The sequence below is a fragment of the Pseudophryne corroboree genome, chromosome 7 (genome assembly GCF_028390025.1).
Source record: "Pseudophryne corroboree isolate aPseCor3 chromosome 7, aPseCor3.hap2, whole genome shotgun sequence".
Lineage (NCBI taxonomy): Eukaryota > Metazoa > Chordata > Amphibia > Anura > Myobatrachidae > Pseudophryne > Pseudophryne corroboree.
This window is the reverse complement of record NC_086450.1, coordinates 351,053,520-351,072,060: the sequence shown is the minus strand read 5'-3', so window position 1 is coordinate 351,072,060 and position 18,541 is coordinate 351,053,520. Positions and strand designations below refer to the sequence as shown.

Genomic DNA, 18,541 nt, shown 5'->3' with positions numbered 1-18,541 from the left:
CTGGTTGGGCCACAGATGTCTTGAAGATACAGATACACCTGTTGTCAGTAGAGGAGCCTATGCTACTACCTCGACTGGACTGTCCACTTCAACAACTTTTCCTGGTTCAATCTTACACTGGTTCCGTGTAACCGTGTGACTGTTCACGAGACCTCAGAAGGGAGTAGTTCCCTAGGTTGGTTAGGCCTACCGGGCCCCGATTTCAGAAGTCTGTTACCTCTTCTCGCTTTTGCCACTTTTGGAAAACTGTATCGGACATAATAAGCATAAAAGGGGTTTTCCCCTTCTTTCAGTTACCATTCAGCCGTCATCTTTGGTTTCTCTGGGAGGTTTTGCTCCGCTGCGCTTCATACCACACTGACCTGAATTTTAGGTCTCTGTTTTTTTCGGTTTTCTTCCAAAAGAGATTAGCCTAGCGGCCGTAGGTTCGGCCTCTTTTTCAGGGAGTGCTCTATGGCATCTCCCCCGGCTGAGTTTCGGTCTCAGCGGTCGTTTCTTCCTGAGGGGATGTCCATTTTTCCGACAAATCTGACACTAGTGTTTTTTGGTCCTCTTTGAATGTTGTCATGGCTCGCCGACTCTCCCTACAGAGGTCTTCGGCTATTCGACAAAGTGTTTTCTTCTTGGTGCTGTACAATGCTCCCGTGCTAAATAGCCGGGGTCCCAACATACGCTGGGCCGTTGGATACATCTAACCATCAGACAGTCTTCTTGGAGGTTGCTAGGGAGCCTCCGTATTCCATTTCAGCGCACTTAACGCGCGTGGTAAGACCTTTGTGGGCGGCTGCCCGTGGGGTCTCCATAAATAGTTTGTCGGGCGGCTACTTGGTCGGACTGACATTCCTATTGTCAAACTCTACAAGTTTGACACTTTTGCGGCCTCTGCATCACAATTTGGCCGAGCAGTTTTTACAGGACTCGCAGCGCTCTCCCGCCCGTTTTTGGGAGCTCTGGGACGTCCCCATTGTAACTACGCTCCAGTGGCCCCTAGTGGATGAAGGAGAAAACAGGATTTTGGTACTTACCGATAAATCCCTTTCTCCGATTCCACAGGGGCCACTGGACGCCCGCCCAGCGCTGTTCCTCCTTGTTTTTTGCTTAACGGTTTGCAGATCACCATATGACTGCTTGTTGAGTTCAGGCTAGCCTGGTTTTTTGTCAGGTTCTGTTCCAGGTTTAGTTTGGGTTATCCTGGTTTACAGGGCGTCATTAACCTCCTCTACCTTAAGGTTTGTTTATTCCATCTCTCATCGGGCACAGTTTTACGTAGACTGGCTTGGAGGGGAGATAGTAGGGGAGGAGCTAGCCACAGGTTGAGAATTTTAAAGTGCCAGCTCCCAATTACTGCCTACTATATCCCCATTGTAACTACGCTCCAGTGGCCCCTGTGGAATCGGAGAAAGGGATTTATCGGTAAGTACCAAAATCCTGTTTTTCCACTCACATTTCCCCACTTGTGTGGTTATTTAATCGGGCTCTCTTACCTCTTTGTGTATCTAGTACCCAGTCTTGTTTTGTTGTTCCCAATTGTAAAGTGCAATAGAATATGCTGGCCTTCGTTATAGAAGTAACCGTTAATAAATAATTCCACATGTTCCTATCTGAGCATGTTATCTGTAGACAAATATGCATAATGTCCAATAATGCCCCATTTATCCTTGCAGGTCCTGGAGAGAGCATCCAGTGTTATTCCCCAGTCTCCAGTCAGTATAGTTCAGTTCCAATCTGGAAGTATTTTCAGTGAATGCAGTGCGGACACCAATGAACATGTAAGCTTAGACTTTTGGAATATTTAAAGAAAAAAGAGAGTATCTCTCTACAGATGTGTCCTCATACACTGTGGTTCTAGGCATGTCAAATAGGGTTCCGGTATGAATGGTCGACCATGTTATGGTCTACAGTCATTAGGTCGACCACTATTGGTCGACATTGACATGGTCGACATGGACACATGGTCGACACATGAAAATGGTCGACACATGAAAGGTCGACATGAGTTTTTTAACTTTTTTTGGTGTCTTTTTTTTGCGTAAAAAGTGACTGGGAACCCCAATTAGTGCACCGCGTCCCCTCGCATGGCTCGCTTCGCTCGCCATGCTTCGGGCATGGTGCCTTCGCTTCGCTCGGCACAGATTACCGTTCCAATCGTAGTCCACGTGGATCGTAAAGGATGGAAAAGTTCCCCAAAAGAAAAAAAGTTTAAAAACGCATGTCGACCTTTTCATGTGTCGACCTTTCATGTGTCGACCATGTGTCCATGTCGACCATGTCAATGTCGACCAATAGTGGTCGACCTAATGACTGTCGACCATAACATGGTCGACCATGTGAACGGATACCGTCAAATAGCCCCTCTTGGTACAACAGGGTCCTTTTATATTATCTTATCTTATTTTATCTTATTCGCACCACTAAAAGCTGCAAGAAGTGACAAAACGACATTACTAATATACACTGACCACTGAGCTTTGTGGTACTTGTACATCTGTGTGCAACTAAGTCACAATCTGTAAAAAAGGCTCTAACACAAGCGGGCACGGCCATTCCTCCATCCAGGTCTGGAGTCTGATCTGGCCAGTCCATCCGGGTTACCGAATATTCTGTAAACCAGTGTCGCCATGGAAACATGACATTGCGCAGCCTACGATGGTGCCCTTTTCAAACTCGCTTAAGCCATTCCATTAGCAAATAATCTGAGTGCCCTTCTACCCGTTTTTTTACCTTCACAAACACTTGTCTGGAGCACACCATTTTGCTTGCGCTGGAGGGGGGTTGTCCAATCACTTTTGTCTACATATAGTGTATGTAAAGTTTACTGTGCTTAGTAATTTGTGAATGTGTGTGATATCATCACGTGTAGGGGAACTCTAAATACCAACATGCTATACTGTCTGTAGCATAACTAGGTCTCATTTCTTGTCCACCATTAAAGGTAAGGGGCCTGTTTGAAGATTTTGGCACTGTCTTTGTTCGACCCTTCAAGACTGGTATGTGCATGAAATCAGTGAAGATCCATTTCCAGAGCTGCGGTCCTATCAACTCAATGAGTATCGTAACTGATGATTCTCAGGTGAGCATGGTCATTTGTAAGTCAGTGGAGTATGACGCAGAGAAGTAAAATGGGCTGCTCAAAAGAAATGTGCTTTGTAAAATAGTGTATTCTTCATGGGCTACTTCTAGTTTACTGCAAGTTGTCCTCAATACTGTGTACTTGCATCTGCCTTATACTAGGTGCACAAGACACACCTCCTAGCAGACTTGTGTATGGTCACGTGCCGAGCCCTGCATGGGCTGACTATGTGTCAATATGCTTCTACCAAATTTTACCTACATGAGAACATTATTACCCACCTCAGTTCCACCTTGATCCTTTCTAAGATACAGTTAATGTGTGGAAGGTTTGAGTGCAATACCCTGGCGCTCAGCATGGCGACGGTCAGAACCCCAACAGCAGAATCACAACTTTCAAAATCCTGATGGATTTTGGTAAGTATTTTAACCCTAACCATCCTCTTCTGCAGCCTAACCCTCTCCTTACTGCCTAACCCTAACCCACCCGCAGCCTAATCCCAACCCACCCGCAGCCTAACCATCCCCTTCAGCAACCTGACCCTTACCATCCCCTTCAGCAACTTGACCGTCACCATCCCCTTCAGCAACTTGACCCTAACCATCCTTTTCTCTATCGTCCTAAGTGGATGCTGGGGTTCCTGAAAGGACCATGGGGAATAGCGGCTCCGCAGGAGACAGGGCACAAAAAAGTAAAGCTTTTACCAGATCAGGTGGTGTGCACTGGCTCCTCCCCCTATGACCCTCCTCCAGACTCCAGTTAGATTTTGTGCCCGAACGAGAAGGGTGCAATCTAGGTGGCTCTCCTAAAGAGCTGCTTAGAGAAAGTTTAGCTTAGGTTTTTTACTTTACAGTGAGTCCTGCTGGCAACAGGATCACTGCAACGAGGGACTTAGGGGAGAAGTAGTGAACTCACCTGCGTGCAGAGTGGATTTGCTGCTTGGCTACTGGACACTAGCTCCAGAGGGACGATCACAGGTACAGCCTGGATGGTCACCGGAGCCGCGCCGCCGGCCCCCTTGCAGACGCTGAAGAGAGAAGAGGTCCAAAATCGGCGGCTGAAGACTCCTGAGTCTTCATAAAGGTAGCGCACAGCACTGCAGCTGTGCGCCATTTTCCTCTCAGCACACTTCACACAACAGTCACTGAGGGTGCAGAGCGCTGGGGGGGGCGCTCTGAGAGGCAAATAAAAACCTTATTAGAGGCAAAAAATACCTCACATATAGCCCACAGAGGCTATATGGAGATATTTAACCCCTGCCTAACTTCAAAAATAGCGGGAGACGAGCCCGCCGTAAAAGGGGCGGGGCCTATCTCCTCAGCACACAGCGCCATTTTCTCTCACAGAAAAGCTGGAGAGAAGGCTCCCAGGCTCTCCCCTGCACTGCACTACAGAAACAGGGTTAAAACAGAGAGGGGGGGCACTGATTTTGGCGATATTGTATATATATAAAAGATGCTATAAGGGAGAAACACTTATATAAGGTTGTCCCTATATAATTATAGCGTTTTTGGTGTGTGCTGGCAGACTCTCCCTCTGTCTCCCCAAAGGGCTAGTGGGTCCTGTCCTCTGTCAGAGCATTCCCGGTGTGTGCTGTGTGTCGGTACGTGTGTGTCGACATGTATGAGGACGATGTTGGTGAGGAGGCGGAGAAATTGCCTGTAATGGTGATGTCACTCTCTAGGGAGTCGACACCGGAATGGATGGCTTATTTAGAGAATTACGTGAGAATGTCAACACGCTGCAAGGTCGGTTGACGACATGAGACGGCCGACAATCTATTAGGACCGGTCCAGGCGTCTCAGAAACACCGTCAGGGGTTTTAAAAACGCCCATTTACCTCAGTCGGTCGACACAGACACAGACACGGACACTGAATACAGTGTCGACGGTGAATAAACAAACGTATTTCTCATTAGGGCCACACGTTAAGGGCAATGAAGGAGGTGTTACGTGTTTCTGATACTACAAGTACCACAAGAAAGGGTATTATGTGGGAGTGGAAAAAACTACCTGTAGTTTTTCCTGAATCAGATAAAATAAAATGAAGTGTGTGATGATGCGTAGGGTTACCCCGATAGCAAATATTGGCGTTATACCCTTTCCCGCCAGAAATTAGGGTACGTTGGGAAACACCCCTTAGGGTGATAAGGCGCTCACACGCTTATCAAGTGGCGTTACCGTCTCCAGATACGGCCGCCCTCAAGGAGCCAGCTGATAGGAAGCTGGAAAAATATCCTAAAAAGTATATACACACATACGGTGGTTATACTGCGACCAGCGATCGCCATCAGCCTGGAGATGCAGTGCTGGGTTGGCTTGGTCGGATTCCCTGACTGAAAATATTTTATTCATGTAGAGCATTTAATAGGATGCATTCTATATATATGTATGTGAGATGCACAGAGGGATATTTGCTCTCTGGCATCAAGATAAGTGCGTTGTCCATATCTCCCAGAAGATGTCAGGGACACGACAGTGGTCAGGTGATACAGATCCCATACGGCAGATGGAAGTATTGCTGTATAAAGGGAAGGAGTTATTTGGGGGTCGGTCCATCGGACCTGGGGACCACAGCAACAGCTGGGAAATCCAACCTTTTTTACCCCAAGTTACATCTCAGCTAAAAAAGACACCGTCTTTTCAGCCTCAATCTTTCCTTTCCCATGAGGGCATGCAGGCAAAAGGCCAGTCATATCTGCCCAGACATAGAGGTAAGGGAAGTAGACTGCAGCAGGCAGCCCTTTCCCAGGAAAAGAAGCCCTCCACCGCGTCTGCCAAGTCCTCAGCATGACGCTGGGGCCGTGCAAGCGGACGCAAGGTGGGGGGGTAGTCTCAAGAGTCTCAGGGCGCAGTGGGATCACTCGCAAGTTGACCCCTAGATCGTACGAGTATTATCCCAGGGGTAAAGATTGGAGAGTCGAGACATCTTCTCCTCGCAGGTTCCTGAAGTCTGCTTTACCAACGGCTCCCTCCGACAGGGAGGCAGCATTGGAAACAATTCACAAGCTGTATATCCAGCAGGTGATAATCAAAGTACCCCTCCTACGACAAGGAAAAGGGTATTATTTTTCCACACTATATTGTGGTACTGAAGCCAGACGGCTTGGTGACACATAGTCTAAATCTAAAATGTTTTGAACACTTACATAAAAGGTTCAAATCGAGATAAAGTCACTCAGAGCAGTGATAGCGAACCGGAAAAAAGGGGACTATATGTTTATCCCTTACTTGCACGACCTAAAAAGGGCAAGTTCCAGAGAACAGTTGGAGGTCGGAAGAGCACTATCTAAAGTAGTTCTTCGACGGCACGACTGGATTCTAAATATTCCAAGAATCGCAGCTGTTTTCCGACGATACGTCTGCTGTTCCTAGGGATGATTCTGGACACGGTTCAGAAAAAGGTTTTTCTTCCCGAGGAAAAAGCCAAGGAGTTATCCGACCTGTCAGGAACCTCCTAAAACCAGGAAAGGTGTCTGTACATCAATGCACAAGAGTCCTGGGAAAAATGGTGGCTTTTTACGAAGCAATTCCATTCGGCAGATTCCATGCAAGAATTTTCCAAAGGGATCTGTTGGACAAATGGTCAGGGTCGCATCCTCAGATGCACCTGCGAATAACCATGTCGCCAAGGACAAGGGTATATCTTCTGTGGTGGTTGCAAAAGGCTCATCTATTGGAGGGCCGCAGATTCGGCATACAGGATTTGATCCTGGTGACCACGGACGCCAGCCTGAGAGGTTGGGGAGCAGTCACACAAGGAAGAAACTTCCAGGGGGTATGGACGAACCTGGAAAAGTCTCTTCACATAAACATTCTGGTACTAAGAGCAATCTAAAATGCTCTAAGCCAGGCGGAACCACTCCTGCAAGGAAAACCGGTGTTGATTCAGTCGGACAACATCACGGCGGTCGCCCATGTAAACAGACAGGGCGGCACAAGAAGCAGGAGTGCAATGGCAGAAGCTGCCAAGATTCTTCGCTGGGCGGAGAATCACGTAATAGCACTGTCAGCAGTGTTCTTCCCGGGCGTGGACAACTGGGAAGCAGACTTCCTCAGCAGACACGATATTCACCCGGGAGAGGGGGGTCTTCATCCAGAAGTCTTCCACATGCTAATAAACTGTTGGGAAAGACCAATGGTAGACATGATGGCGTCTCGCCTCAACAAGAAACTGGACAAGTATTGCGCCAGGTCAAGAGATCCACAGGCAATAGCTGTGGACGCACTGGTAACACCTTGGGTGTACAAATCAGTATATGTGTTTCATCCTCTGCCTCTCATACCAAAGGTATTGAAGATTATACGGTGAGGAGGAGTAAGAACTATACTAGTGGCTCCGGATTGGCCAAGAAGGACTTGGTACCCGGAACTTCAAGAGTTGGTCACGGACGACCCGTGCCCTCTACTTCTGAGAAGGGACCTGCTACAACAGGGTCCCTGTCTCTTTCAAGACTTACCGCGGCTGCGTTTGACGGCATGGCGGTTGAACGCCAGATCCTAAAAGGGAAAGGCATTCCAGAAGAAGTCATTCCTACCTTGATTAAGGCAAGGAAGGAAGTCACCGCGAAACATTATCACCGCATTTGGCGAAAATATGTCGCGTGGTGCGAGGATCGGAGTGTTCCGACGGAGGAATTTCAACTGGGTCGTTTCCTACATTTCCTACAATCAGGATTGTCTATGGGTCTCAAATTGAGATCTATTAAGGTTCAAATTTCGGCCCTGTCAATATTCTTCCAAAAAGAATTGGCCTCAGTTCCTGAGGTACAGACTTTTGTTAAAGGAGTACTGCATATACAGCCTCCTGTGGTGCCTCCGGTGGCACCGTGGGATCTAAATGTAGTTTTAGATTTCCTCAAATCCCATTGGTTTGAACCATTGAAAAAGGTGGATTTTAAATATCTCACATGGAAAGTGACTATGTTACTGGCCCTGGCTTCCGCCAGGAGAGTATCTGAATTGGCGGCTTTATCTTATAAAAGCCCTTATCTAATCTTCCATTCGGATAGGGCAGAACTGAGGACTCGTCCGCATTTTCTCCCTAAGGTGGTATCAGCGTTTCACCTGAACCAACCTATTGTGGTGCCTGCGGCCACTGGCGACTTGGAGGACTCCAAGTTGTTGGACGTTGTCAGAGCCTTAAAAATATACATTTCAAGGACGGCTGAAGTCAGAAAATCTGACTCGCTGTTGATACTATATGCACCCAACAAGTTGGGTGCCCCTGCTTCTAAGCAGACGATTGCTCGTTGGATTTGTAACACAATTCAACTTGCTCATTCTGTGGCAGGCCTGCCACAGCCTAAATCTGTTAAGGCCCATTCCACAAGGAAGGTGGGCTCATCTTGGGCGGCTGCCCGAGGGGTCTCGGCATTACAATTCTGTCGAGCAGCTACGTGGTCGGGGGAAAACACGTTTGTAAAATTCTACAAATTTGATACCCTGGCAAAAGAGGACTTGGAATTCTCTCATTCGGTGCTGCAGAGTCATCCGCACTCTCCCGCCCGTTTGGGAGCTTTGGTATAATCCCCATGGTCCTTTCAGGAACCCCAGCATCCACTTAGGACGATAGAGAAAATAAGAATTTACTTACCGATAATTCTATTTCTCGGAGTCCGTAGTGGATGCTGGGCGCCCATCCCAAGTGCGGATTATCTGCAATACTGTACATAGTTATTGTTAACAAATTCGGGTTATATTGTTAAGGAGCCATCTTTAAGAGGCTCTTTCTGTTATCATACTGTTAACTGGGTTTAGATCACAAGTTGTACGGTGTGATTGGTGTGGCTGGTATGAGTCTTACCCGGGATTCAAATTGCCTCCCTTATTGTGTACGCTCGTCCGGGCACAGTACCTAACTGGAGTCTGGAGGAGGGTCATAGGGGGAGGAGCCAGTGCACACCACCTGATCTGGTAAAAGCTTTACTTTTTTGTGCCCTGTCTCCTGCGGAGCCGCTATTCCCCATGGTCCTTTCAGGAACCCCAGCATCCACTACGGACTCCGAGAAATAGAATTATCGGTAAGTAAATTCTTATTTTCTGCAGCCTAACCCCAACCATCCCCTTCAGCAGCCTAACCCTAATCCTCCCTCCCAAGCCTAACCCTCCCCCCTACTGCCTAACCCAAAAACCTAGCCCTAACCCCTATACTTACGTTTGGGATCTGTCAGGATTTGGAGCATCGGGATTCTGCTGCTGCGATGCTGCCTAAATGCCGATTTTGACTTTGCGATTTCCCTAAAACTCCCCGGAGCCAAAACCACCGATGTTGATTATACACACAGTGCAATTTTGGCTATGTACAATTTTGACTATACTAGAATCTAGATTGTACACAATATAGTCAAAATAGCTTTGCCTGCACAGTCTATTTTTTCTTGCGATACCGACCCCATGGGAGCACGCATCGGTATCGCAAGCTGTGTACACACGGTGCGATATATACTAACTTTTCTTACTAGTTTGACTATATAGTCGAATCGTAAGCATTCATCGCACCATGTGTATGCACCTTAACTGTCGTCATGCTGAGCGCTGGATACTGCCTACATCCCAGTTATGACAACTGTGTACTTTAAGCAGTGTTTTCAGAAATTATTGTTGATCCCCTTTGATTCTTCATTATAGTTCCTAGTTCGATATCAGCTACAGAATGTACTGAAATGTACATAAAATTTACAGAGTTATTTACACTGTCTGGGAGTTGTCATATTAGTGCTGTCAGTCGTTCTACTCATACATTTGTAAGCAGCATGGTCAAAGGTCAAACTTCCATCTCCTCTCCACTGCCTTCAGTTTTACCAAACACTTGGGTGCTGCCGCCTTGCTGCTTATTTGGGTACTATGACTGCTGATGCAGCAATGTTTATAGACAATATCCATGTTCTGCACTGTTCTGTTCTCAAAGTCACTTTTTTTTCTTGTTTTGTTCATACTGTTTCTGTTTATTTACTTTGCAAGGCGCTGCGGACCTCTTGTTGCGCCACATAAAGGAAAATACTAATAATCATCCCATGTCCGCACCCATATTGTAAGCTAGGTTCACGATTTCTGATTTTCATATTAATCAAGACTTTTCAGGACCTCCATCTTACATTGACCGGACTAGTCAGTCTGGGATCAGGGTATGACTCACTTAGGTCTCCTCCATTCTTTAAAGGATTCTGGAATCCACAGAAGCAACAGCTTCCAGCAGTCCTCCTATCCTGGGAGAGTTCTCCCTCTCTTCACTGGGTGATTGTGAGTGCCCAGGGTAGTCTGATCCATAATTGTTCTGCTTTTATTGAGGAAGATTCAGAATCTACCCAAGGGGTTGTGGCCTTTGGGGATCATTCCGAGTTGATCGCTCGCTAGCAGTTTTTAGCAGCCGTGCAAACGAATTGTCGCCGCCCACTGGGGAGTGTATTTACACTTTGCAGGAGTGCGAACGCCTGTGCAGCAGAGCACCTGCAAAACCTTTTTGTGCAAAACAAGACCAGCCCTGTAGTTACTCTTCGTGTGCGTTGATTCTAATGATGGAGGGACGGCTTTTGACGTCACACACCCGCCCAGCGAACGCCCAGCCATGCCTGCGTTTTTTCTGCCACGCCTGCATTTTTCCAAACACTCCCTGAAAACGGTCAGTTGACACCCAGAAACGCCCTCTTTCTGTCAAATCTCCTTGCGGCCGGCTATGCGATTGGAATCGTCGCTAGAACCAGTGCAAAACCACAATGGACTTTGTACCCGTATGACGCTCGTGCGCATTGCGGAGCATACGCATGCGCAGATTAGTTGTTTTTCCCACTGATCGCTACGCAGCGAACAACGGCAGCTAGCGATCAACTCGGATTGATCCCCTTTGTGTGTGCTGTCAGAGAGTACTGCACAATATAGCAAGGAAATGAAGGTTTCGGATCCATTGTTAGTTTAAAGGAAGAAAAAGAAACAAGTAGTTTCTTTTCCTATTTTCAGTTGGAGGATCTTTTGTGTGAAGAGTGGATTTGTCCTGACTGTAAATTTCAGGTGTCTCCCATATTTTTGCCTTTTTATCGTCTTCTTGTTCGAATAGGACAAATGAAGACTCTTCTCCTAAATTAGATACACCGATTGCTTGTCTGTCCAGAAAATACACAATTCCTATCCCGAATGCTACTACCTTAAGAGATAACAAGGATAGGTAGCTCACAACCACCAAGCAGTCTATCTTCACGGCAACTGGTGTCTCACTCAGATCTTTCTTGGTCTCTGTCTTGATCAACAAGGCAGTGGAGCAGTGGCCAGGTTGGAGTACATAAGGATTGTTTCAGTCTTCTTGCTACAGATAGTCTCATACATCTAGCCTCAATAAGCCATACAGCGTGAGATGCGTAAGTGAGCTGACAGGTTCCGTGCAACTCCGTTAGAGTCGGGCATCTTTTTTTTGTTTAAATTGCATCTTAGATACAATGCACAATGTGACGAGGATGCTCCAGGAGACTCTGCTGATTAATTTGATATATCTGTGTGCGACCGAGTCTGTATACAAAGCACAATAGAACTTGGCATGAAAAAAACAACCGTGGCTGCTGCATCATATGCATGTATGCACATTCAGAGACTTAGTTGCACACAGATTTACAAGTGTCACATATCCAATTAATCAGCACAGTCTCCTGGTGTGTCCTAGTCGGACCACGTTGCGACTAAGGGGTACATTTACTAAGATTCGTATTTTCCAAATTCATGTCCAAGTTCAATCACGAATGACATCGACAGTGTAAAATTGCAACTTTTTGAATTGATTACGATGGATTTACTAAGCTGTCGTATTCGGGTTTTTCTTTTGTTCCGATGTCGATGTCATTCGTGGTTTTTTACCTATTTTTACGGCAGTGATTAGCAAAACACTGCCGACTTTTTTTACAATCAATCTCGGCCGGATCTGTGTGATCCGTGCTGGGGTTTTTTTTTGTTTTTTTTTTAATTAAACACTGTAAAATAATTAAAAAAAATGCGTGGGGTCCCCCCTCCTAAGCATAACCAGCCTCGGGCTCTTTGAGCCGATCCTGGTTGCAAAAATATGGGGGGAAAAATGACAGGGGTTCCCCCATATTTAAGCAACCAGCATCGGGCTCTGCGCCTGGTCCTGGTCCCAAAAATACGGGGGACAAAAAGAGTAGGGGTCCCCCGTATTTTTAAAACCAGCACCGGGCTCCACTAGCTGGACAGATAATGCCACAGCCGGGGGTCACTTTTATATAGTGCCCTGCGGCCGTGGCATCAAAAATCCAACTAGTCACTCCTGGCCGGGGTACCCTGGGGGAGTGGGGACCCCTTCAATCAAGGGGTCCCCCCCCCCAGCCACCCAAGGGCCAGGGGTGAAGCCCGAGGCTGTCCCCCCCCCCCATCCAATGGGCTGCGGATGGGGAGGCTGATAGCCTTTGTTGTAAAAGAAAAGATATTGGCCCTCATTCCGAGTTGATCGGTCGCAAGGCGAATTTAGCAGAGTTACACACGCTAAGCCGCCGCCTACTGGGAGTGAATCTTAGCTTCTTAAAATTGCGACCGATGTATGCGCAATATTGCGATTACTAACTACTTAGCAGTTTCAGAGTAGCTCCAGACTTACTCTGCCTGTGCGATCATTTCAGTGCTTGTCGTTCCTGGTTGACGTCACAAACACACCCAGCGTTCGCCCAGGCACTCCCACCGTTTCTCCGGCCACTCCTGCGTTTTTTCCGGAAACGGTAGCGTTTTCAGCCACACGCCCCTGAAACGCCGTGTTTCCGCCCAGTAACACCCATTTCCTGTCAATCACATTACGATCGCCGGAGCGAAGAAAAAGCCGTGAGTAAAAATACTTTCTTCATAGTAAAGTTACTTGGCGCAGTCGCAGTGCGAACATTGCGCATGCGCACTAAGCGGATTTTCACTGCGATGCGATGAAAAATACCGAGCGAACAACTCGGAATGAGGGCCCTTGTTTTTAGTAGCAGTACTACAAGGCCCAGCAAGCCTCCCCCGCATGCTGGTACTTGGAGAACCACAAGTACCAGCATGCGACGGAAAAACGGGCCCGCTGGTACCTGTAGTACTACTACTAAAAAAATACCCAAAAAAAGACAAGACACACATACCGTGAAAGTATAATTTTATTACATACATACACACATACATACATACTTACCTTAAGTTCCCACGCAGGTCGGTCCTCTTCTCCAGTAGAATCCAAGGGGTACCTGTTGAAGAAATTATACTCACGAGATCCAGGGGTCCAGGCTCCTCGGGAAATCCAGGGGTAATCCACGTACTTGCATAAAATAAGAAAACGGAAAGCCGAGCCACGAACTGAAAGGGGCCCCATGTTTTCACATGGGACTCCTTTCCACGAATGCCAGAAACCCACTCTGACTGATGTCTAAGTGGGTTTCTTCAGCCAATCAGGGAGTGCCACGTTGTAGCACTCTCCTGATCGGCTGTGTGCTCCTGTCCTCACTGACAGGCAGCACACGGCAGTGTTACAATGTAGCGCCTATGCGCTACATTGTAACCAATGATGGGAACTTTCTGCCCTGCGGTTGACCTAAAGTGACGTCACCGCTGAGCAGAAAGTTCCCATCATTGGTTACAATGTAGCGCATAGGCGCTACATTGTAACACTGCCGTGTGCTGCCTGTCAGTGAGGACAGGACCACACAGCTGATCAGGAGAGTGCTACAACGTGGCGCTCCCTGATTGGCTGAAGAAACCCACTTAGACAGAAGTCAAAGTGGGTTTCTGGCATTCGTGGAAAGGTGACCCATGTGCAAACATGGGTCCCCTTTCAGTTCGTGGTCGGGACACCGTTTTGTTTTTTTTGTCAAGTACGTGGATTACCCCTGGATTTCCCGAGGAGCCTGGACCCCTGGATCTCGTGAGTATAATTTCTTCAACAGGTACCCCTTGGATTCTACTGGAGAAGAGGACCGACCTGCGTGGGAACTTAAGGTAAGTATGTATGTATGTGTGTATGTATGTAATAAAATTATACTTTCACGGTGTGTGTGTCTTGTCTTTTTTTGGGTATTGTTTTAGTAGTAGTACTACAGGTACCAGCGGGCCCGTTTTTCCGTCGCATGCTGGTACTTGTGGTTCTCCAAGTACCAGCATGCGGGGGAGGCTTGCTGGGCCTTGTAGTACTGCTACTAAAAACAATATCTTTTCTTTTACAACAAAGGCTATCAGCCTCCCCATCCGCAGCCCATTGGATGGGGGGGGACAGCCTCGGGCTTCACCCCTGGCCCTTGGGTGGCTGGGGGGGGGGACCCCTTGATTGAAGGGGTCCCCACTCCCCCAGGGTACCCCGGCCAGGAGTGACTAGTTGGATTTTTGATGCCACGGCCGCAGGGCACTATATAAAAGTGACCCCCGGCTGTGGCATTATCTGTCCAGCTAGTGGAGCCCGGTGCTGGTTTTAAAAATACGGGGGACCCCTACTCTTTTTGTCCCCCGTATTTTTGGGACCAGGACCAGGCGCAGAGCCCGATGCTGGTTGCTTAAATATGGGGGAACCCCTGTCAATTTTTTCCCCATATTTCTGCAACCAGGATCGGCTCAAAGAGCCCGAGGCTGGTTATGCTTAGGAGGGGGGACCCCACGCAATTTTTTTTAATAAAATAACAACTTTCCCACCCCTTCCCACTGATATACATGCACGGATCTCATGGATCCCTGCATGCCTATCCAATCACGGAAAAAAAAAGTAGGTCTGTTTTTTTTTAGCACTTTTTTACGAGTTGTAATTTTTCACGGCAGTGTTTGTTTGTTTTTTGCTTTGCACTTCTTAGTAAATGACCGAGATTCATACTTAAACAGCCGCGTTTTGACCGATGGTGTATTCATTCGTAATTTTTTACCTGAACTTGCAAAAAATTACGAATGCCCTCATCACTGCCGTGATTAGTGCTTAGTAAATTACCGAGATGACACTTTGATGAAAAAACGGCATCTCGGTCAAAATCGGGAGCTTAGTAAATTTACCCCTAAGATGCAATTTTGGCAAAAAAGACGCCTGATGCTAGTAGAGTTTCGGGATGTAGTTATGTGACCACCCATCTCCTTGCCAAGTAGATGGCATGCCGATTTTCAGGGACTATTCCCACTCTTGGGTGTCCACGACACCCATAGAGTGGGAATAGAACCTGTGGCGAGGGTATGGTGACACATGTCACACATACCCAACCCTAGAGTTTCATGGGATATGGTGTGTCAAGGGGATTGTTTGGTGTCACTGCAGCAAAGATGTATGAGGAGACATCTGTATAAATGTAGGCTTTGTTGGTGCCCAAATTTTGGTCTCCACAGTTGCTGCACATCGCGCACTCTGGCTGTAATCATTGCACACTGACACAGAAACCAAGAAGACACTGGGGATCTGGCAGCTTGTTGCCCAAATCCTAGACATGCAGACAAGCCACCAGCATGACGGACATTCTGCCCATCCAGGGATCTCTGAGGTGGGTGATCAAAATGGAATGACTGAGGTCTGTAGTGAACAGGGATAATGCATGGTGTAAATGGTTCCGGTATGAATGGTCGACCATGTTATGGTCGACAGTCATTAGGTCGACATTGGCATGGTCGACACGTGAAAAGGTCGACATGATTTTTTTTTAAAATACTTTTTTTGGTGTCTTTTTCTGCGTAAAGTGACGGGGAACCCCAATTAGTGCACCGCGTCCGCTCGCCATGCTTTGGGCAAGGTTACCGTTCCCAATCGTAGTCCACGTGGAACGTAAAGTATGTAAAAATTCCACAAAAGAAAAAAATTAGAAAACCGCATGTTGACCTTTTCATGTGTCGACCATTTTCACGTGTCGACCATGTGTCCATGTCGACCAATAGTGGTCGACCTAATGACTGTCGACCATAACATGGTCGACCATCCAAACGGATACCGTGTAAATGGACATCAAGAATGCCTACCTGCAGCTTCTAGTCTGGGAGGGCCACCAGTGCTGCCTCCGGTTCTGTAAATAGTGTTAACTTTTCAAATTTGAACTCTTCTCTTTGGATATATTTGAAGTTACCAATGATATTAAAGCACACACAACTGCAGGTAGGATTAAGTTATATAGATATACATATAATATCATTGACATTGGATATGATATACAGGCCCGGCGACAGGGGGGGTCAAAGGGGACACCCGTCCCGGGCCCCGACGTTGTGAGGGGCCCCAAGGTCCACCGATGGTATAGGCAGCTTGTCATAGATTAAAATAATGATATAAATCGCGCCAGCCGCGGGCCGCCCGCTGTGTAGTTAGACGTAATCAGTAACTAACTGCCCTTTATTTTTAAGCGTTTCTCCCAGCCCTGTGGTCACCACAGTGCCCCCCAGCCCAGCCAGTCCCTGTCCCGATCTCCCCTCCTCTCCGAGTCTTTCCCGCCCACCCGCTCTTTCTCTGCTCTGACTGATGCTGCTGCTGCGCCGGCAGCTCTGTTCCTATAAAGTGTGGCTCCTCTCCGGCACTTACAGTGGAGTAGCCCAGGCTTCAGCAAGCCCCCTCTCCCCCCGGAGAGTGCGGTATGCCGGTAAGCTCCGCCCCCTTACTCCCCGCAGCGCCTCATATTGCTGCTGCGGCCAGCCATGCCTTGCACCTCCACGTCCACCATGAAACCCCCAGGCCCAGAGTCTCTCATCAGCATACAGCAGTGCACAAGAAGTGCGCTCTCCTGGGCACCAGTGAGTCAGACAGCCGGCGCCGGAGCCAGTAACTCAGCCTTCCTATGGGGTGGATGCAGGTTTGAGCTGTGCAGCACTTCAGGTCACTGGGCTGGGGGAGGACACGGGGGCACAATGGTTAGGAGACTGTGTGATCAGTGGTCACTGTTTCAATCCCCCCCATGTTCTGTCCCAGCCTTTGTGTCAAACCCCCCCATGCTCTGTCACTATTCCATCCCCCCCATGTTCTATCCCTAGTCCATCCACCCCCCCATCCCCGTGTTCAGTCACAGCCATTGCGTCACCCCCCTGTGTTCTGTCACTATTTCACCCCCCCTCAATGTACGGTGCCCCCTGTGTTCTGTACCTATTCTGTCCCCCCCATATGCAGTCCCAGCCAATGTGTCACCCCCCCCATGTCCTGTCACAATTCCACCCCCACCCACCCCCCGAGTTCTGTCCCTACTCCATCCCCCCCATGTTCAGTCCCACCTATTGTGTCACCCCCCTGTGTTCTGTCACTAATTAACCCCCCCCATGTACTGTCCTAGCCTTTGTGTCACCCCCCCCATGCTCTGTATAGTGTACTTATTCTATCCCCCCTCCATGTTCAGTCCCAGCCAATGTGTCACCCCCCCATGTTCTGTCACAATTCCATCCCCCCCGTGTTCTGTCCCTATTCCATCCCCCCCTCCATATTCAGCCCCAGCTATTGTGTCATCCCCACTGTGTTCTGTCACTATTTCACCCCCCCTCTGTGTACTGTCCCAGCCATTGTGTCACCCCCCCCCCCTCGTGTTCTGTCACTAATTCACAACCACTTCTGTGTTCTGCCCCAGTTTTTATGTTACCCCCTCTGTGTTCTACACTATTACAAATCTTCCCCCCCCCCCATTGTGAAATATGGTAAGGGGCACGTTTGCAAGGGGGGCGCTGTACACCCTGGCACCGGCCCTGCATGCATTGCATCTGCCCTTTTTTTAATCAGTATTCAGAACACCGTAAACCTTGTATTACTGTAGAATGCATATTTAGCTGTGTCTTAGACATATTCAGCAAATCAGACGTGGCCCCTGAGCCATCAGCTTCATGAGATCACATTTGGCCGGTTATGTGGGCATCTTGGAAGCATTTCGCATTTACTGTAAAATTGCTGCATCTACACGCTCCTTCCAATCCCTGTCCTGATCCCCTTGGCGCATGGAAGTACAAAATACGGGCGTGTGTGTGTGTGTGTTGGGGGGGGGGGGGGGCGGCCACAGAGATATCAGTGTACCGGGCCCCAAGATTTCTGTTGCCGGCCCTGATGATATACAGTGTTTAATAAAGATAAAATATCAACACAGTGTTATAAACACTAAAATTGTGCCCACAGGTAAAAAAAAACATGATACAATCTCAGGTGTTCAATAGTGACTCAAGTATTCATGAATATCATAACTGGCAGTTAGAAAGTTAGTGCCATGTAGATAACAGGGTCTGACCTACGCATGCGCCTGCATTTACTGCGGGTGACCCGCAGTAAATTGGAACACCTCTGCCTGTCAATCAGGAAGAGGCGTTCGTGGGGCAGGAGGGTGGCGGCAACGCTCCATTTTTAAGACAGATCATTGCGGAGGCGGCGGCAGGGAAACGGGGGTGGTGGCATCCGAACAGGGGGTGTGGCGTGAGTGTGAACGCAGCCACTTCGATCAAAAAGATGGCAGTGGACCTCCTGCCGACGCAGCACAGCTATGGGGATAACAGACGGGACTAGGAACAGAGCCTTATAGGATACCAACTGGTAGTGGAAGAGGGAAAGAA

General features: G+C 48.1%; 1 protein-coding gene across 8 annotated transcripts in view; it reads left to right on the top strand.

Moving 5' to 3' along the window:
• Positions 1-18,541, top strand: part of REXO5 (RNA exonuclease 5) — a 158,680-nt gene that overhangs the window by 122,180 nt on the left and 17,959 nt on the right. For all 8 annotated transcript variants that reach the window (XR_010182084.1, XM_063934430.1, XM_063934429.1 and 5 more), the window contains 2 exons: positions 1,665-1,769; positions 2,933-3,070. Coding sequence is in view for 7 of the 8 variants with exons in the window: in XM_063934430.1 (XP_063790500.1) it covers positions 1,665-1,769; positions 2,933-3,070 (243 nt within the window). In the remaining variant the exon portion in view is untranslated. The remainder of the gene's footprint in view (positions 1-1,664; positions 1,770-2,932; positions 3,071-18,541) is intronic.